The sequence below is a fragment of the Lepidochelys kempii genome, chromosome 13 (assembly GCF_965140265.1).
Source record: "Lepidochelys kempii isolate rLepKem1 chromosome 13, rLepKem1.hap2, whole genome shotgun sequence".
NCBI lineage: Eukaryota > Metazoa > Chordata > Testudines > Cheloniidae > Lepidochelys > Lepidochelys kempii.
Window position 1 is genome coordinate 29,777,794 of NC_133268.1, and position 21,659 is coordinate 29,799,452.

Genomic DNA, 21,659 nt, shown 5'->3' on the forward strand with positions numbered 1-21,659 from the left:
CTCACTTTCAGGCAACTTTGTAATTAAGAGGCAGACAGCATTATCTCCCGTAAATGTAAACAAACTTGTCTGTTTTAGCGATTGGCTGAATAAGAAGTAGGACTGAATGGACCTGCAGGCTCTAAAGTTTTAGATTCTTTTTAAAAAAATTTATAACATAGCACTCAAAAACAAAACAAATTCTACATTTGTGAAGTTACACTTTCATGATAAAGAGATAGCACTACAGTACTTAAATGAGGCGAAGTGAAAAATACTCATTTTTACAGTGCAAATACTTGTAATAAAAAAATATAAAGTGAGCACTGTACAATTTGTATTCTGTGTTGTAACTGAAATCAATATTTTAAAATATAGAACATCCAAAAATATTTTTGGAATAAATTTAAATTGGTATTCTATTATTAACAGTGCAATTAAAACTGTGATTGTTGTGACTTCTTTTTTAATCTCGTTAATTTGTTTTGTGTTAATCGCTTGTGTTAACTATGATTAATTGACAGCCTTACTATAAATAAGGAGGGAGAGAGAGAAGCTATTTAAGTTAAGGGCCAATGCTGACACAAGAACAAATGGATATAAACTGACCAACAAATGTAGGCTTGGATTTAGACAAAGATTTCTAACAACCAGTGGAGTGAAGTTCTAGAACAGCTTTCAAGGGGAGTATTGGGGGAAAAAACCTAATTGGCTTCAAGGCTGAGCTTGATAAGTTTATGGAGGGGATGGGTATGATGAGGCTGCCTGCAATGGCATATGCCCCATCTGTGACTACTATCAAATATCTCCAAAGGCCAGAGATGGGACACTAGATGGAGAGGCCCCTGAGTTGCTACAAAGAATTCTCCTTCAGGTGTCCAGTGGGTGGGTCTTGCCCACATGCTCCAGGCCTAAATGATCACCATATCTGGAGTCAGGAAGGAATTTTTCTTCAGGCCAGGCTGGAAGAAACCCTGCAGGTTTTTCACCTTCCTTTGCAACACAGGGCACAGATCACTTGCTGGCTTGAATTAGAGCATATGGTGGATTCTCTGTAACTTGAAGTTTTTAAATCAAGATCTGAGGACTGCAGTAACTCACCCAGAGGTTATAGGCCTATTTCATGAGTGGGTGGGCGAGGTTCTGTGGCCTCCAATGTGCAGGATATCAGACAGATAGATGATCACGATGGTCCCTACCAGCCCTAAAGTCTACGAGTCTACTGTCATTAAATGTCTGATACACTCCACCCCCCATAGTTGTGAACTGTGAAAATTTAAAATAGATAAATATCTATCTGTCCAAATTTTTTAAAAAATCAAAATTCTGCCTAGCCTACTTATAAACTGATACCCCATGTAAGCTGGCAAGAACATGTCACCATCAGTGAAAGCTTACCTGTCAGCTTAGTGTAAGCTTCCATATCCTCCATTGCTGTAGAAATCTTGTAGTGTTTTCCACCAGTGCCCTCTATTTTAATATAGGGATCTGCTTTTAGGAAGGCATCTGTAATCCTATTTTGACAGACAGGATATGGATTTAACATGTTAAAAAGAGAAAATGAAAAGCCAAAATGTTTACAAATAAAGGACCACTAGCTAATAAGCATTCCCAGCATGAAGACAGAAGAAGTCAGTTATACCAGGGGTTCTCAAACTGGGAGTCGAGAGCTGTCAGCCTCCACCCCAAGCCCCGCTTTGCCTCCAGCATTTATAATGATGTTAAATATATAAAAAGTGTTTTTAATTTATAAGGGGGGGGTTGCACTCAGAGGCTTGCTATGTGAAAGGGGTCACCAGTACAAAAGTTTGAGAACCACTGAGTTATCCTATAACATTTTATGTCTCCCATTGACTAAACCAGGCTTGTAACTGAGTGTGTCAATGCAGAAGCTGAAGCAACCAAACAGTAAATAACTGACCTTTTGACTAGTTAATAGCGTGCTTTCACTTAAAACCCCCATACTTCTGATGAACTAGAAATCTGACAGTATGCAGTGCTTCTGACTGCATGTTTGACATTACTGTTTGGTTGACTGTAGGAGTATGGAAGTCAGTGACCGACACTCAGACTACTATAATGTAGAAGTACTGCACAGCACAACACACTTGGTGGTGACTAAATAGCTCCATGAATGAATAACTAAGTTGGATGAATGTTTGTAAAGCATTTTTTGAGGTAAGCTGCCAGGTAAGCTATTCGCCCATTGCACATGGCAAAAAATTATTTAAAAATACAGTTTTCCTAAATTTTAACAGTTTAAAGACATCCAGTGTCTATGGACAAAAAGACAGTATGAAAAGGACATCTGCTCTATTACTGGGCTTGATCAATCTGCTGTCAACTGGTTCTCAGTGTGGCAGGGGAGAGTTCTTATTCCCTTCATTTTTTTGGTTTATATGTATGAACAAAAGCACAATCACCACCATATTGCAGAACTTTAAACGCTTATTTAAAAATTAAGTCTTGTGTAACCCAATGGAAATCAGCTGAATTTTACACCACTTTATACCTTGTTGATTATTTACATATTCTAAAATGGATTTAGCATAACATTTTAAGACTAGTAAAGTTCAGAGGAGTGAAGCTATTTCTAGTAGTTGGAAATCTATTGGGTTCAGATTGTCTCTAATTAAAAAAAAAAAAAAAAAAATATCAATCTAGAACCAAAAAGGCAGAAGGCTATATAGCCAAACTGCCTTAGTGTGATGAAGGACCAAGACATGCTCAGAGATTAGGGTACAGACAGGGTGCTGTAAAACTGCATATAGAAAACTTAATTTGTGCCTTTTACAGAGGCACAAACATGTGCTTGGTTTCACAGAAATCCCAACTCAGCAGGTTTTCATTCATCTCAGCAACTCACTATGAATAAAGCTAAGATTTTGTCCCAGATATTTTTAGTAAAAGCAATGGACAGGACATGTGCAAAAAAAAACCAACAAAAAAAAAAAAATCACGGAAGCCCTTGACCTGTCCCTGACTTTTACTAAAAATATCCATGACAAAAAGGGGAGCTGTGGAGTCCCCATACCACCCACGGCAGCTTGGCAGCTGCGGGGGACCCCCCACTCAGAGTTCCAAGGTCCCCGTCGCCCTTGGCTGCTCAGAGCTCCCGGGGGCCCCCACTGCCCATGGCAGCTGGGAGCTGCAGGGTACCCCCAATACCTCCAGAGGCTCAGAGCTCCAGGGGGCCCCCTGGGGTACCCAGCAGCTGCTGGCCACTACAGGGACCCTGCAGCTCCCAGCCGCCACAGGCTGAAAATCCTAGCCTTAATCACGAACAATCAAAATACACAATGGACACTTACATTGTTTCAATGATGTTGCCAACCTTGTGCTGGTAAGCTCTGCGGTGCAAACAATTCCGTGTATGGAACATGTCATACAGATTTCCAACCTCCTGCAACAAAAGATAAAGTTACCTTTTATTTGTACATTGACTCAAGTCGACTGGATACTGCACTGAGGATTCAGATAAAGTAACTGTTTTGTTCTAGACCCGGGAGACCTGGCAGGGGTGCTCCGAAAAAGCGAGGCCCAATTGCGGCAAAGCGGCGAACTATTGGCTTTATTGAAGGTAAGTGACACACCCGCAACGGGGACTCCAAGTGTTGCTGTCACGGAGGTGGAGAGCCCAGCGCACCGGAGCAATGCCCAGGACAGAGTCCAACGAAGGGGCGGGTAGCAGGCATTAATAAACCCTTTACAATAACAGCTCATGTATATTTAACTAAGGGGTTGTGCTCCTTCATTGGCAAGGGGCCACACGAGGCAGTCAAGGCCGGTCGGGGACCAGTTTCGACCAGTTCCTCATGTCCGAACCTGACCGATAGTAACCGTCTGCATGAGAAAGCGTTCTTCCTTAGCTAGGCCGTCACAGAGTCTTCCGCAGTCCCTTACAGTAACTGTCACAGTTCAGTTTCCACTGTACAACAGAAGGGGTGATTTTCACCATTCTGAAGTCACGAGCAGCTTCTACACCTGGATTTGTAATGATATGGGTACAGTCCCATTTTTACTGTGCTTTTTCCACTCTAGCTTCTGTAGTTGTGAATGAAGAGATTGTTGATCAGTCACCTTACAAAGAGGATGCATTTTGAAAATAATTTTGAAGGTATCAAATACTACATTCTAAACAATGCAACAGAAAAGAGCTTTGGCGCTGAAAGTTGTATTTGACAGACTTATGCCTGATGCTTTACAAAGTGATCAGCACGATAATCAATGGACAGTATGTACATGCAATAAGTGTGAAATATCCCTTCTGGAAGTTGTCCATTATAAGCTATGACTATTCCTTTGATGTCTAAGCCCTACTTTTAACAGTCTTTAATATTTTCAACAAACTGTTTCATGTTTACAAAGCAGACAATACATTTTTCTGATGCTAGATCCAGAATAAAGTGTAGTCAATGGTTACAGTCCTGGACATTTGGCTGCTGCACCATTAAACCTACAAATTATTTTAGTTTTTAGCCAGATGGTTACTGCTAGCAATAAGATCAGAAATACTATCTGTGATTATTTTTTTTTACAACTACCTTTCTTGAAATATGCAAACAGTAAAGAAAACAACCTCTCAACTAAAGGCGATTAATTTATTATTCAAACTGACTTAATAGCTCTGAACAGACCTCCGCATTCCTTGGCTACCACTCTAGTATTCAGAGGCACACTGCAATATCTGATGGTACACACATTATAATACAATATACGTACACACAAACCTCATACATGCAGGAAACAGCTATATGGTATCTTGCAGAGGCACAAGTTATCACATACCTATAAGTGCATCAGCTTCCCACTACCCATCTCTCTGGGATTTATTCCAACATTCCAAGACCCAGCTACTCTTTTCTCCCACTAAACATCAACTTCTCGCTTCCAAAAAACTTGTTTTCTCAGAAGTCCCACTAGATTCTACTCGCTCCTGTGAGGAGATGCCCAGGCCTTGCAGGTTCTGTGTTGCATAAGTAAGGCCCTACCAAATTCATGGTCAATTTCATGGTCATAGGATTTTAAAAATCGTGAAATTTCATGATTTCAGCTATTTAAATCTGAAATTTCATTGTGGTATAATTATAGAGGCCCTGACCCAAAAAGGAATTGTTGGGGGGAGGGGACTGCAAGGTTATTGTAGGAGAGGATTGCAGTACTGCTACCCTTACTTCTGCACTGCTGCTGGCAGCTGTGGTGCCTTCAGAATTGGGCAGCTGGCGAGCGGCAGGGGCTGGCCGGCTGCCACTAGCAGCACAGAAGGATGGCATGGTATGGTATTGCCACCCTTACTTATGCGTTGTTGCTGGCGGCGGCTCTTCCTTCAGATCTGGGCTCCCAGGCAACAGCCGCCAGTCTCCAACCACCCAGCTCTGAAGGCAGTGCAGAAGTAAGAGTGGCAATACTTCAACCCCCTAAAATAACCTTGTGACCCCCCCCCCGCAACTCCCTTTTGGGTCAGGACCCCTAATTTGAGAAATGCTGGTCTACCCCGTGAAATCTGTATAGTATAGGGTAAAAGCACACAAAAGACCAGATTTCACAGTCTGTGACGCATTTTTCATGGCCATGAATTTGGTAGGGCCCTATGCATAAGTAACCAGAGAAGCGGGCGAAGTAAGTTTTGTGCTTTTAAAATGTTTTATGGTTTTATTAGGTGTAACTTTGTTTCTATTCTAGAAAGTTTTCAACAAAAAGGATCAACACTGTAGAATCTTATTCCTCTCTGCTCTGCTGCTTCCTCTAAAAGATTTCTGAGGTTCTGAAGGCAGAAGGAAAGAGTGTTTCATCTCCATATTATAGGCTACACATAAATAAGGTTTCTAGGTCAACCAGGAGATCAGAGCTCCATTACTTGCTCACCTTGCAGACCGCTCAACTAAAAGTTATACTTCTGGAGCCACACTGACATGAGGAAATTACTCACTTTGTGCAGTAACAGAGGTTCTTTGAGATGTGTGTCCCTATGGGTGCTCCACTTTAGGTGTTGATACAGAGGATGCACCCCTGCACTCGTAGCTGGAGATTTAAGGCAGCAGTGCCCAGTTGGGCCACACATGCACAGACCTTGTCTCACACTGCCTCAGGCTGTTAACTGATGCTGTGAAAAGCTTCAGGTGTAAAACTCTTGCCTTTCTTGTGCGTGCTTTGAAGTTGTGGCAGTGCAGGCACTTTTGTTGTGTGTGTCCCTCACCAAGACACCAGACGCGCTGTGAGTGGCCATCTGAAAGGGGTATTGACAGCTAGCAGGTAGGGCAATGTTTAAAGCCAAGGGGGGCAGGCATGCCCCAGAAGGGGCGTAGTCTCTCGGTTGTATGGAGAGAGATACAGCTGTAGAGCTGCTGCAGTCGCTGGGCAAATGACACGTAAGGTCCTGTGAGGATTTATCTATTTATTTTGAGGCAGGGAAAGAGAAAAAGGAGATAGTATTTCAATGAAGACGACTAACTACAGGTAGGTTTCAGAGTAACAGCCGTGTTAGTCTGTATTCGCAAAAAGAAAAGGAGTACTTGTGGCACCTTAGAGACTAACCAATTTATTTGAGCATGAGCTCACGAAAGCTCATGCTCAAATGAATTGGTTAGTCTCTAAGGTGCCACAAGTACTCCTTTTCTTTTTGTAACTACAGGTAAAAAGGAAACAGAAGAAGAGAGAATTAAGAGTAACTGCGAGGTGCTGCTGAATGCTCCAACGTGAGCCAACGGCAGCAGAGAAGGAAGAGGGGAAGGGTTGGCCGCAAGCATCAGTTAACCGCCTAAGGAAACGTGAGACCGGGTCTGCGCACGTGCAGCCCAGCCAGACACTGCTACCTTAAATCTCTGGCTACGAGCATAGGGGTGCATCAACACCTAAAGTGGAGCATCCCCAGGGACAGCACTCAAAGGAGAACATGAATTTACATATATAGTTCAGAAGCCAGAAACCTGAAGTTTGCTGTGAGCTCAGTTTAAAATTGAGACACCCCATATTACACAATAGTATCTGTAACCTTCCATTCTGGCACAGGATGAGGAAAACTGAGCATCCTTGCATACAAATGGCCATACTTGGTCAGACCAAAGGTCCATCCAGCCCAGTATCCTGTCTACCGACAGCAGACTTATCCTTATCTGCTCTAATTTTCTTAATAGGTGTTCTTCATCTACTGTTCCTGGAGATGAGGCACATAGGAGCACTGGGAAGTCTAGCAATCCAGGAACACAAAAAGCTTTTGATAGGAGACTTTGTATGTATTATGGGGACAATTTCTTAATAACTAAAACCCATAAGCAAAGTCCAGCATAATCCACATCACTCTGGCTAGATGGGTAAGAAAGCATACAGAATTGTTTCAACAAAATACTGCTCAGTTGTACACAGAAAAAGACAAACTAGCTAAACTTTTTTTTTTTTTTTTTTGGCGTACATAACGGTCATGTCCCATTTATGAAATCAAAACCTGGAAGACAACACAGAAAGGCAAGCACAGTGCCTTCAATATCTGATACACATGCTTGAGAATTTCTGGACACAGTAAGAACCAGAAGACAGCAACATACTGTATTTAGTAAAAGGAGTCTGGATTCAGTCATTATACAGACACTATCATGCTATTATGGCCACAATAGAAATTCATTGTTTAAGGTCTGGAAGATGTGCTTTCACATCTCTCTGAAAGTCATACAGTAGATTTAATAATTGTTTTTAAATAAATTAGAAAAATAAATTAAGAAATAAGGAAGTGATACATATTCAGCAAATTGAAAATAGCACAAGTTATAACTGATAAAAACATGACATGTCAAGAGTGTGTGGATCTGGTACATGAAACGCAGAACACATCTTTCCAGACTTTACTTAATAATATTCAAACCTTACTACGCAATGGGGATGTACTTTGCAGGGAGTACTACTGGTAGTTGGCCAACCAAAGAAGTGCCTCTTACTTCATATCACCATTGATCACCAGTGTTTTCAATGGAAAGATATGACAACCAGCTGGAGCAGAGGAATACAACATAGCACCCAAAGATGCACAAGGAGAATACCTCTAAGCACCCAACAGGATTGCACAATCTCTCCTTCATGAGGACTTGGGGGGGGGGGGGAGAACATACTTGCCAGTGTCAACTTTAAAATGAATGTCAACCCATTTCACCAGTATCAACTGGTGAGTGCAAGCAACTGGTCATCTCTGCCCTGGTGTGCCTACTCCAAATAAGTGGCAGCAAAGAAAAGCAGCACTAATCTAGCTGGCCCAAGGGGGTACTCCCATTTTATTGCCCCACCACTGCTGAACCTCTGGTTTTCTCTTTCTTCATATCTCCTTGTCCCACTCCCTAACTCTGTTGTGCCTGCTCTGCTAAACATACTCCTTCACATTGTTTTCCCTCGTGTCTTTTATTTTCTCTCCTCTTCTGGCTCTATTTTTCTGCTCCCCTCCCAATCCACTCAGGTCAGACTGCATGGGTTGTGCATTTGAGGCTGATCCAAGTGCCATAGGAGCAGAGAAGAAAAACTCTGGCCAGCAGACTGTGGCTTGAGTCTGCAGTAGTGTATCATCCAAACTGCCCATGCAGCCAGCGGTAAGAGGAACCAATATACAAGCACACAGGGAAGTCTGAGCCGGCTTTCAGGGATCTACCCACCACTATACATCTGCAGGGAGACACAGTGTGATGAAGCTTTGCGAGCACACAGCTCCTCTGTACTCCATTAACACACATCCCCGCCCCCCAACTCTATTCATTTTACTTAGGTTTTATACCGACATTTAGGGTATGTTTACACTGCACCTCGGAGTGTACCTAAAAATAATAGTTTGGACATTGCAGCACAGGTGGCAGCTTAGGCTATCCACCTGAGTCCAAGCCCAACTGACCCTCTGAGTGCGAAGCTGGGTGTCCAGCCAAAGCCATGGCCCATGCTGCAATGTTCACACTGGTCTTTTTAGCATGCTACCTCGAGCAAAGCGAGGACGTGTCTGTCTACCCAGGCTTGGAGGCACACTCCCAACTGCAGTGTAGATATACACTAATAGACTAGCTAATGCTGCCCTGAGGTGGCTGTCCACCAAGTTGGGGAGTACTGATCTATACGTTGTTTTCATGCTAGATCAAAGGAAAGCACTGGCTATTCAACAAAGGAGCTAGCACCAAGCATATCTCCCATCTGATAACCTCAGGAAGGTGCGGGCTGTACAGAAGATTATGCCCAGTGGCTCAATTCCTCAAAATCAGGAGGACAAAAGTCAGTGAGTGCGACTTCAGAAGCAGAAAAGGTGAGAGGAATGATTACTATAGATGGGAAGAAGCTGACTTGGGAGTAGAGCAATCTCACAAATTACCTGATATTTACTAGCTAAGACTGTACGAAAAATGCTTTCCACTCTCCACAACCAGATTCCAAGTGTGGCACCTTGGCAGGAAGCCCAGTACAAGCCCCTCCCAGTAACTGGGGAGAGGCGGTGGTATTGACGGGGCTTCTCATCAGGATTCTACTTCCTCTGAGCCCTGTTAGGACTCTACACCCTATGGCCAAACACACACTGCTGCCTATGCCAGTCTCTGGCTAGCAGGTGTCTAAACTTCTCTGATCCTGGATATCACTAAAAATTATTTTATTTATGAGCTGCTAATCCACCATTCAGTAATAAAAGCAGTTTGATTTTCAAAATATTGTATATATAAATCTAAAGAGTGGATTCAAACTTCTGAACATAAAGGGAGTATGCTCCTGCAATTGCCATGTCTATCTGGGCTTCTAAGAATAGCCAGATATAGGGGAAAATAGCTCTCAAGTGTTATCACCATAAGGTAAGCTGTGTATTGCAGTATTTAAAAATAAAAATAATATTTAGCCCTTTAAGTGTAAAAGCATGCACAGTCCTTGTAGCACTGACTACTTAATTCTGAACTCCCCATGTGAGGAGGGTATTTTCTCTATTTTATAGATTGGAAAACAGCAGCAAGGGTAAACTAGTTGTTCAGGGTCACAAAAGGAGTCAAAATTGGAGCACGGATAAACTGTAAAGTTCCTCACTTCCAGTCCTATGTTCAAATGCACTAGCTCAAGCTGCCTTCCCCACCGTAAAACACAAACAACAGTATCCAAAAGTATCATCTCACTCTCACCCATTTGCCAACACCTTACAAAATACTGTATATGACCAGCACTCATAGACAAGCCTTCTTTTCAAGTTAAATTTACTTGCCACTTGTCCTGTGGCAGTAGCTTTCTAGCCCTTCCAGTTTCCAGGCAGCTGCACAGGTGGCCTGTGCTGTAGGGGCCATCAAGAACTAGACGGGGCAGCCTCCATGCTGAGATGAAGGGACACCTTCTGCTTTGGAAGATATGGGGTGAGAAGCAGACAAGGTCAACAGTATGGTACAGAGAATGACCAACATCGCACATACTCGGTGACAAGCTGGACCTAGAATTCTGTGGCAAGGCTCCCTGGTTTCTACAATACTTAGAGATGGCAAACTGAAGTTCCATATCAGCTTCAGGAAAGCTAAAATAGAGGTTTTCAATGAATTCAACATGAAAATTAATACACTTTCAAAGCTCTGCAGAATTTGGTACTGAAAATGCATAGCTGCACAGGAGACATTGCTGGGAAGCCAGAGGCTTAAGCGGCTGGGTATCAAATGGCTAGGGCTTTGGGCACCCAGGAATGTGTGGGTGCTGGGTTTTGGCACTAGGGAACTGGCTGAGGCTTTTAGCATTGGTAAGGAATTCATCATCATGTGGGCAAAGGTGGAGATGACTAAATTTGGGGAGGGAAGGGCTTGAACTACTAGTTCTCTTCTCAGCCATGAACAATCAAAACTTGTGTTTCTAGAAGTGAAATCTTAGATTCAACAAGTTCTGTAGCACAAGTAGATTTTGCAAGTTACACAGCTCAAGCATGCTAGAATACATATGGCCCTGAGAATAACTAGTTGAAAGGAACTGCTGAGAGAGGTTGGAATCCTTGCTGGATCCCTGAACCTAGAAAGTCAAGGAGAAATACCATCCCCTCAGACAAGGCATAATTTGGCAGGGAAGGGGATGTCTGTTTCCCAGCTACTCTTGTTCACAAAACTATGCTACTTGTAGCAATGCTGGGAAAGAGACAAGAAAAGTAGGAACTGGTGGATGGCTTCCAAACTACCCTCTATCTTCAAGACTGGCTGGCTATGATTTTAATCCAATCCAAAAGCCAACTCACCAACTGCTTTCCCTGGTACTAGAGATAAGGGTGACTGGCTGGCTGGCAGTGTGAGATGGGCAGACCACCCCAAGGGCTCTAGCTTCTCAGTCAGACCTCTAAAGTACTGCTACGCATCCAGGCTTTCCCCCCCATGAGAAGAGTAGCAGCAGGAGCTGCTCCTATCCCTCCCACCTTGTGTTACTTTTGACAGCATCTCCTGGGGCAGCGACTACTTCCTCCCATTCCTGCTAAGCACCTTAAGACAGCAGTTTATCCATTTCTGGTCCATGACTCAAAGCAGCCAAAAAATTCACACTGTGGCATCACTTTGTGTGTCCCCCCAGGGGTGGGGGTGCTAATGTTGGAAGCACCTCCCGCGGTCCCTGCATTGTGCTCAGCTCCAGGTCTGTGCACTCACTTTACTACAAAAGGCTCTCAGGGAAATGTTGGTAGCAACAAGGGGAGGGAATGAACTGCTTCTTCAATTCCTTGCCCAGCTTCCTCAGGCTTCCATCAACCCAGGGATTTTTGCTGCTTTCCTTTCTCCACCAGTATGCTAGCAAACCCACTAGGCTCCTGCATGCAACCCACTTCAGGGTTGCATTCCATTAGCTGAGCAGAATTGACCTCGCGTTCATTTTCATTACAGGTTATGTTTTTCAATCTGCTGCTACAAGAGTACAATACTTCACAAGTTAACATCCTCTGTTCTCCCCCATGCAGTTTACCTTGTCACGGGTACAGATATGCTTCTTGTTTTTCACTTCACAGACCCGAGCGAATTTAAGGAAGCGCTTATAATCAAAATTATTCTGGATTCCTAAGTGATGGCAATCCCTAAAAGTATTCCAGAGAGAATGAGTTAAAAGCATTCAATAATGAAATTTTACTTACAGTAAAAGCAGCAGCATCGGGCAATTTTTTTGTTAGGATTATAATAAAACTAACATCAGGAAGATTTGTACCTGGCAAAGTAATCCCATTTGTCAACATCGATGCCATTTCTTTTGTTAGCCACTATCTCATAAAGGAAGCTTTTCTCTTCTGGTCGACCACGGTATGGCCACTGGAAAACCAGAACAGCTTATTCAGAATAGGTTAACTCATGGTCAGCAGCAATTTCAGAATGTGTTTATAGACGTCAGGAATACATTTTGATTTTGCACATGACAGTATGGATAAATACATCAAAACTACTGATTTAATAAAGAAAATATGACAAAAAGAAATAAGACTAAATTTCAGAAACCGAGCTTGTGACATCAGTATCTAGAGTTGGTGTTTATGCAGCAAACTCCCCTAAAATGATTAAATGGGTACAAGAGTGCTTAATTTGCAAGTTATACCAGAATTAAGGAAAATCTGCAGCTTTAAGCCACTCAACAGAAGTTTATGGTGATGACAGTTTGTGTCCCTGCTGGCTCCTCCAAGCTCTGGCACAAGCCGCCAACCATAAGAAGAAGGGGAGAGAGATTCTCTCTACTATTCAAATGCCAGGGATGACAATTTTGGAAAATTTGCACCTTTCAGTCTAGGGCCAGATGCACTCAAGAAGTTAGCAATTACCAAGCACTGGAAAAAAATCAGAGAATGTCAGTTATTGTAAAATGCATGTTCCATGTGTATTAGTGTTTCTTCTGAGGTTAACCAAATACTAGCCTTCATGGCAACTTTAAAATTCCATAAAAAGATCCTGAAAAAAGGAAATGCAATTAACAAATGTTTTGCTTTTATGTTGTCTGTCTATTTATCAGTCTGTCTTTTCTATTTAGAACACAAGCTCTGTGGGGCAGGCAACAGTGTCTGTATACTGCCTAGTACCAAGGGGATCCTGATTTTGATGATGGCCTCTAAGAATTACTGTAATACAAATAATTATCTGTAAACACCAATGTTTGTCAAAACAAAGATGAATCTTTGAATTCTATTTTGTATCAAGCTGTCAAGATAGAGGCTTTCCATTTATTATGTATGGTTTTTGCGTAAGCCTATGTAATTTGCTGCAGTAATTGGAATCTCCCCTACCAGAACAGCTTCCCTTTAAAGGAACAGTCTGGTCAGAGAAGCATGCTGGTAGGGTTTCTAGTTTCAGCTCTGCCAATGACTGAATGTATAACTTTGGGCAGGTCACTGAACATCTGTACTTCTGTTTCTTCATCTGCATAACAGGATAAGATTTGGCTGTTTTGCTTATGAAGATTAATAATTGTAAACTCTCCTTCCTTGCCTAATTCAATCACATCACTCCCTTCTTTGAATCCCTCCACTGGCTTCCCAATCACCATTTTATCAAGTTTCCATTTGGTCACCCCTTCAAGATTGTACACAATTCTGCCCCTTGCTCTGGTAAAGCGTCCTCTGCTCCAGTACTTCCAGCCTTGTTCACCTGTTCGTCAGCCTCTTGCTGAATCACCTCCTCGTGGCTCCCTATGCGTGATATAACTCCAAGCTCATCAAGGCCCCTACCTTGTCCACATGTAAGTTCCCATTAAAGACCCAATTCAACAAAGTTGTTTGCCATGAACAAGTTGACTTGTATACAAAAACTGCCTCATTTCCTTTCCCTGTAGCTGTCTACTTTTCAACCTGGCCTTAGTTCTTGAGCTTCTTGGAGCAGGGATTGTACTTCTTGAAGGTCTGAGTGCTTAGCATATCAATGAATCCACCAAGTGCTAACAACCCACAAACAACGACGCACTCTGCAGTTTGAACATGTTCCATCCAAGCATCTCAAAGTAAAGTTTAACAACTTTTCACACTGACCTCCTAACTTAAGTGCCTGAAAGTGTCCCAGAAACTACACAGCTAGAGCTTAAAAAGAGAATAGCACCAAAAATGATATTTTTATTTCGCTTACATTGAAGAGCGAATTATTTAAAATAACTTCCAAAGAAGAGGCGAACTGACTCACCAAACCTCGACATGGGGTTGTATCTAGTGGTCCTCCTATTTGTTCCTTGATGAAGTCCATATCTTCTTTCAGGACAAAACCATAATCTTCCATGACTTTTTCTAGCCCATTGGAAGTAATCAGGTGTTCAAACATCTGAACAGAAGCAGTTTCATGCTGCAGAAAGTATATGATGTTACTTTATCAAAACACACAAGCTGCTATCAGACTAAGCCAAAGTCAAATAATGTCTGAGCTGGGAACAGACTAACATCAAGGACCTGTTCTAGCCATTGGACCAGGCAGTCCTCAGGAAATGCAAAAAGTTAAGCTTCTCATACTAATGTTAACTTGTCCACAGTGCATGTGTGTAGAATTTTGACTATTGGGCTGGTTAAGCATGTGTTTTAATATCCAGGAGGTTCACTGCTGGGAAAGTTACACTACTGAGAAAGCTAACTTTGATATTGACCAACTTCATTTTCTGTTAGGTTAAAATATTCTTCACAACAAGTTTTCTTTCCACTTCTCACATATTAGCACAAAGAGGATTGCAGAGAATATAGGGAAACATTTTTGTTACATTTAAAAAAAATTCCAAACATAACTAGAAAACCTGTCCATTTTTTAAAATTGAAACCTAAATTTTGAACATCCTGTTGCCTTTTTAGCATTTTTAAATTCAATTTCTGCTTTCATTACTCTGTCTACAGTTAATGTTTTATGCCTATAAAATCTGGGTTGTGGGCAAAGCTACCCATATACATTAAGGGACTATGCCAACTTGGAACTGGTCAATTTAAACAAAAAGACATTTAACCAAGTTTTCACGATTTGTTTTATTTTACTTTCCTCATCCCCTGTTGTGCAAGAGTCAGGGTGTATGTGCATGAACAGCAGGGTCTCTGAGCTTTCCTACACACAGCTCAGGGAGACAGCTGGTGACAAATGTCTACCCCCAATGTTCCTCTCAGTCCCTCTTGCCCCAGGCTCACAAGAAGAAAGAATGGCCAGGAGTATGTGCAAAGAAAAGGAAAATTCCCTCTGCTCCTCCGTAGCTTGGATATTATGAGACAGAATAAAAAGAACAAGGGTATCACCATGATTGGAAGAGAGAAACCTTTTTTGACATTTAATCATGGTAAATATGCTTGTCACTCAGATTAGAACACCACTGTCTGCTCACAAAAGCAGGCAGTATTGGCTACCCATATATTTAAAGGTAAATTACCTTTTCCTTTAAAAAAATATTTAAGTGGCATATTTCGCTTGCATATTGTTCCCGGTGTAAAATACTTACCTTCCATTTCAGCCCTGGGCGAGCAAGTGGAATAAATCTTCCATCAAACATGTGTGAAAATGGTCCATGACCTTAAAAATAAAGAGGGTACAGGCTTAATTTGAAACATGTTTGTCAGCAAAAACATAAGTAGGAACTGTGTGAATTTGTATTCTCTCATTTCATTGTACTGCTCTTCACAGAATGGGAGAAGAAGATTCAAATGCAGTAAGTACACTATACCAACGCAGACATTGGAGTAAAAATGGACACAGCAACTTTACAGGGACTGTTCTTCAGAGAGAAGATTAAACTAAAGGTCCTTCTGTCCATCTTCATCCTCTCTCCCTTCTGTCCAAGTGGAAATCGAAGATCCTAGCACACTTTCCAAGAAGTGTCAGGAAAACTGCAGTGTTCTGGCTACTAACTCTTGAAAAACATTTCCAGCTGAGAACCAAGAGACAAAATGTTGATGTGGAATGATGTTCCCTGCTCTTTTTTTTCACCTGTTTAAGCTTTCTTTGTTTTCCCTTCCTACTTGGAGTCTCTGTTTACTGCTTAAATGCAAATTAAGGCAAGCACACATTCCTTTGTTTAGGACAGACCTATTTGCCAACTTCTGCTTGGGGAGGGATGTGGGGTTTGGAACATGTCTTAATAACATCATACAGGTGAATCTTATAACTTTACATACCGCATTGCCACACATTTTATCAGGACAATACTGAGAAGCAAATTATGAGTTTTTAAATCATACCCACATACCTTGTACGAAGATTATTACAATAGCATGTAGGGGGGTGAATACATGGGTGCATTCCGTCACATCCAGCAACCTTTTAAGCTACCAAACAACTGTTCTAAAGAGCTGCTTACCCAAATCGTGACAAAGTCCAGCAATCTGAACACAGAGAATATCTCGCTGGTTTATTTCCAACTCTGGCTGTCTTTCGTGTAATGCCTGGACCAGACATCCTGCCAGATAGCCTACCCTGTTCCAGGCAGAAAATATGAGAAAGTTAATAATTTGAGGTTTAGTAAACAAACAAGAGAAATTGCCAATTCAATTCTGCCTTGGCTATTGCAAACCATAGCTCTAGTGCAGTAGAGAGCAGCAACAGATGCTCAAAACCTAAACTTCAGTCCAGTTATGGAAGCTAGCTACTTCCTTTTTTAAAACCTACACCATCGGGAAAAAGTATATATTTGAAGGAAACAAGCAACAGATTTCACATCCAAGGAGTCCTCTCCTCAAGAATTCCATCCCAACCTCATAAGAATACACTTTGATTACAGTATTCTCCCCTCTTCCCACTCTAGTCAGTCAAAATTGCCTCTACCAAAGTCATCTTCCTCTTGTAACTCCAACACAAACCCTTTCAATGACTTCCTTCACCTATCACATAGTCAAAGTCCTTATCCTCATTTTCCACATCCCTGCACAAGCTTGGATCTGTCCTTATTTCCTTCAACTTCTCCAACCTCCAGAGACATTGGAATGGTCTACACTAGTCCATCCAATGCAGCACCATGACGGTGGCCCGTAACCAGATGTCTCAGAGGATGCAAAAAAAAAAAAAAAAATCACTGTGGACAACTAGGCAATAACCTGATTATGGAAGTTCCTTCCTAACATAATCAGTTATTGATTGGCTTACGCCCTGGAGCACGAGTTTATATCCCTTATTTTGAATCCTATTTTATGCAACTGTAGATGTTCTCATTATCCACAAGAATACCTAACCATTTTTTAATTCTTCTGGCCTCTTGGCCCTAATTATATATTGCGGCAATGGGTTTCATAGGTTAATTATACATTATATAAGAATATTTCTTTTTATCAACTTTACATTTGTCATTCAATCTCATTGAATGACCCCTTATTCTTGTTATGAAAAAAGGGAAGGATTAATGCATGATTTACCTTCTCTACACTATTAATTATTACCACTATCAAATCCTCTCATCTCTAAACTGAGAAGTACCACCATCTTTTCACTCTCAGACAGAAGTTTCTCAAAGCCTTTTGTAATTTTTGTTGCCCACCTCTGGAAACAAACCTTAAGTAACAATTCAGACAGTGGTATCCTCATTGTCTAAAATGCTAGTTTTAAGTTTCAACTAGACACAATACACCAGCCCAGCCCTACAGACACTCCAGACTGGTGGAAAGGAAGATAACCTTGGCAGAGAAATCAAAATGGAGGAGAAGATTTGTATGCATGAGAATATTGCCTTACCCCAAGGAATGTTCAAAGCGGTTGTGCGATGCTCCTGGGAAAACATAGTAAGTGCCTCCCAGCTGTTTTATATATCGCAGGCGTTGAAACTGAGGTGTGTCAATGATTCGAACGAGGAGAGGATGTATTTCAATATGGCCATGAATAGGATCATTAAAAACCTGGAAAATTTCAAACACCATTGAAACTAAGGTTTAAAAATATGACCTACAAAAGGGAAAAGGCTTGACTTTCTATGATAAAGGAAGTTTGAAAAGTTGTCAATTTTTTTTTTAAACTTTAAAATTCAGTTCTTGTCTATCCTGGAAAATGCCATAGTACTGGAGAATAGTGAAGTTATGACATTAAAAGAGTTACAGCTAAATAACTGAGAGCATAAGGGATTTCCAGCCAGCCAGCTTACAACCTTGTTGACTCCTATTTAACTCGAATTCCTAACACATGGGAAAAAGGATGTATTTATTGTAGAGTCAATGTACCTACTGCGTCAATTAAAGTAAGAGCCCACAATACATTTCTGAGACAAGAGTCCACCAGCAACGCCAGGAAAGAGCAGACTTGGCATTGCTCGCTTTTAGAAACACAGAGTTCAGAGGGTTAGGAAGGACAATAAGCAGGGAAAAATTATCCAGGCTTCCTTTCTACAACACAAAGCAACAAAAAAAGGCAACTCCAACTTGTTAAGTTTCTTGTAGGTCACCTTTAAGTAAAATTATACATTTTAGAAAAAATTTGGATAATGAACTACAAAAGATACAAATTTAAATACTTTATACATCTGGGCATTCATTCTGCCAAAGCACACAGTAAAGACTTAACTATGAATATTTAAGTAAAGCAGACTGAGGCAACAAAAATTATTACTATCTAATTTCAATAGCTCTGTACAACCACCTTTTCAATATTAATGCTCTTTCTCTAGATGTGCCTTCTATGATAATATTAAATGGGGACCTGCAGATGCAAGAAGCTATTTCACCTACTGGAAAGGACAGAGCTGCACAACCCCATTGCAACTACAGAAACATGCCCAGAAACGTTAGGCAGAGCTGCTATTTTTATCTTCCTTTTCCTACTTTTATATCACTTAAATATCATTATTCCAACACCACATTTACCTTAGATTCTTTATGTAAATACACTTAAAAGAGTTACTTACATGACACTGGAGGGAGGGGGAAAAAAACCCGAGTCTCATTTTCAAAGTAGGAATAAAATCCTGAGAGTTAGGATCCTGATTCCAGATCAACATGACATTATACTTACCTTCATTATATCACCATGATTTTTTTCTAATTTTTGCAGGCAAACAAGCAATTTCACTCTCAAGTCCAAGGGCCTGGAAATATCAAGAAGATCTGAAAATTATTATAAAGTGAAAAGCAAAATAACACTAATTTAACCATTTATGAAGCTGTTTCTATAAATTCATGTTTTTTTACCTCATTTGCTGTAGTAATACGAAATAGCAATATACACTTCTATTATGGCTTTCAGGAAAGGAATTTAAACAGTTTTAAAAACATTCATTTATAAAACCTAGCACCTCACTGAGGTTAAGATAGGCAAGGGGAAAAAAAAATCACATGTATACCCATAAAAAAATTGTTTGCAAACAGTGAAGGTTGCTAAAGCCACTTGTTCTACAACTCAAAACCATAAACGCAAGGAAAATGAAGGTTACTTACCTATAAACAGAGTTCTTCGAGATGAGCCTCTTCACATTCACTTCTGGGATCACGGTGCCAATGCCATGAGCTTCCAGAACCTTCTCAAAAGCAGTCACCATCGGGGGCCCACTCACCCCCTCCTGCTCCCTCACATACTGAAAGGTTCTGAGTGTACAACAGGGGGAGTGGCCCCAACCACCAGCCAGTTCCTTCCACTAATTCGGGAATTCTGAAGAAGTAGGGAAGGTGGGCAGGGACTGTGAAAAGGCAGAGGCTCATCTCAAAAAACTGTGTTTACAGAGTATGCAACCTTCATGTCTCCAAGTGGCCTGTGTATATTCCCACTTGTGTGAATTTAACAAGTAGTACAACCCACAGGAAGGTGGGCTGAAGAGTTTTAGATAAAAAGCACAGCAAAACTATCAAAGAAAAATCAGCTCTGGATGCCAGGTCAAGAGTGAATAGAAGTGACTGATCTTGCTCTCCCAAAAGAAATCTTAATGAAGGAAAATTTTTGCCAAAACACACACATATCTGCAGTATCAGTCATACAACAGGATGTGATGAAGACAACATGACATGAATGTTGCCTTTGTCCTAGATGAGGACTGACAATTCCAGGAATATAAAACCCTGTCAGGTCATAGTAACTGTGATTGACATAGTGTGATAAATGGACAACCTTTGGACCTTGATGGACTGGCTCCTCGGTTAAGCTCCATTTCTCCAAGTGATGGGGGAAACCTGTAGAGAAGCTCTGAATATGCAAAAAAGTATGATACCTGTTCTTCCTGAACGTAAAGGAGGCCCAGGAACAGACAGACATTCTAGAGGTCTAAAAGATATGGAAATCTCAGACACTTTAGACTGTTGGGACAGAGATGTGAGCAGGACCACTTGTTCAGTAAAAATGCAACTTGAAGGAGATACATGCCTAATGGCTAAGCTATCTCAGTAACTATCAAGAATGGCATCTTCATTTAAACAGTCTAAAACAACAGCCGAGGACTTTAACAGGTCCACTGCCCAGGTGAGAGATCTCTTTCAAGACACAGCAGGTTTGACTGATCACAAACTCTTGTTTTTCTGTTAGACTTCAGCATAACAATCAAGAAACCAAGCAATCTAGAGTCAAGGAGTTGACCAGAGAAACAATGAACCTGGGTGAAGACTCCTGCCTTATCTCACAGGCAGTAGACCCAGCTGTTTGGAAAGCAAGACTTTATAGATATTAATAGCAAACACCATGATACTGATGACAGAATTGCCCATCTCAAATCATAGCAAATGACATCAACTTGGTACCAGTTGGACCAATATTCAAAAAACCTCGTAACAAGTTCCTGCTCTTGGTGTAGGAAAGGAGTGCAATATTGATGTTACAACTTGCTCGTCTTTAGATCAGAACCATACACAAGCAGAGTGCCTCAAACCTTTTCCCAAGGATATTTACCCCACTTGTAGAACAAGAGAATATAAAATGGATCCCTTGCACTTATACTATTGAGTGAAAAACTCTCTTCAAATATGCTATCAATACATCATCTTTCCTTGGTAGATGAGATATTGGAGACATCCAATGATGACACTGAACTGTATGAACAGGAAATTTCCTGGATACAACTGACTAGAGCAGAGGTTCTCAAACTTCATTGCACTGCGACCCACTTCCGAGAACAAAAATTACTACCCAACCCCAGGAGAAGGGACCGAGACCAAAGAGGCCTCACGTCTTCTAAATAGTAGGAAAGTAGCCATTTATGCAAATTATTAGGGAAGAACCATGTGGACACTCTATTGAGGTTCATGTCTACACACGAAGAGACACCCAACCATTCAGAGAATAATTATGACAGCTAGGAATTTAATGGAACACCTGCTGCCATAGAAAGACCAAGGGGTAAGGTACAGTTTAGTTTTATTGAGAGAGGCCGCTTTGACTCCACAGGTATGTGTAAAGAGACATACATGACTAAGGCACAGAAGGGGACTCCTACACCTCTGAAAATTAGAAACGGTTCCATCTCTAGAACCCAGAGCCAAATACAATGAACCTCACTGTCCAGATTATATGATAGGTAGCAAATCTCATTCACATTGAGGCCAGGAAGCAAACCTCATACACCATTAAGTGTAGATGATGCTGTCTCAATCATTAGGAGCAACTGTTCCTACCAAGATGAGAGAAATCAGAAGTATGTGTACCGAGACCTTATGAGATGCTGGGCCAAATGCTCCACTGAACTCATGTGGTCCTTGGTTCCAAGGAAGGCTTAATAAAGCGAAGGATGAGTGCCGCTCTGTGTTTCTACTACACATAAAAGGGCCTACCAAAGACACTACCAACCCCAGACACTTTGTCTTTCATAGTGGAGCCAGAATTAAACCCGGAAAGTCTCCTTCCTGGCTTAGAACCACAAACTAA

General features: G+C 41.3%; 1 protein-coding gene across 1 annotated transcript in view; it reads right to left on the reverse strand.

Annotated features, from left to right (window-relative positions):
* The window catches only part of SAMHD1 (SAM and HD domain containing deoxynucleoside triphosphate triphosphohydrolase 1), a 65,199-nt gene that overhangs the window by 25,221 nt on the left and 18,319 nt on the right, over positions 1–21,659 (reverse strand). Inside the window, exons 3-11 of the mRNA XM_073309943.1 lie at positions 18,831–18,903; positions 17,565–17,725; positions 16,201–16,316; positions 15,346–15,416; positions 14,067–14,222; positions 12,121–12,221; positions 11,884–11,992; positions 3,291–3,382; positions 1,378–1,493 (exon numbers count right to left, since the gene is read on the reverse strand). Coding sequence (XP_073166044.1) covers positions 1,378–1,493; positions 3,291–3,382; positions 11,884–11,992; positions 12,121–12,221; positions 14,067–14,222; positions 15,346–15,416; positions 16,201–16,316; positions 17,565–17,725; positions 18,831–18,903 — 995 coding nt within the window. The remainder of the gene's footprint in view (positions 1–1,377; positions 1,494–3,290; positions 3,383–11,883; positions 11,993–12,120; positions 12,222–14,066; positions 14,223–15,345; positions 15,417–16,200; positions 16,317–17,564; positions 17,726–18,830; positions 18,904–21,659) is intronic.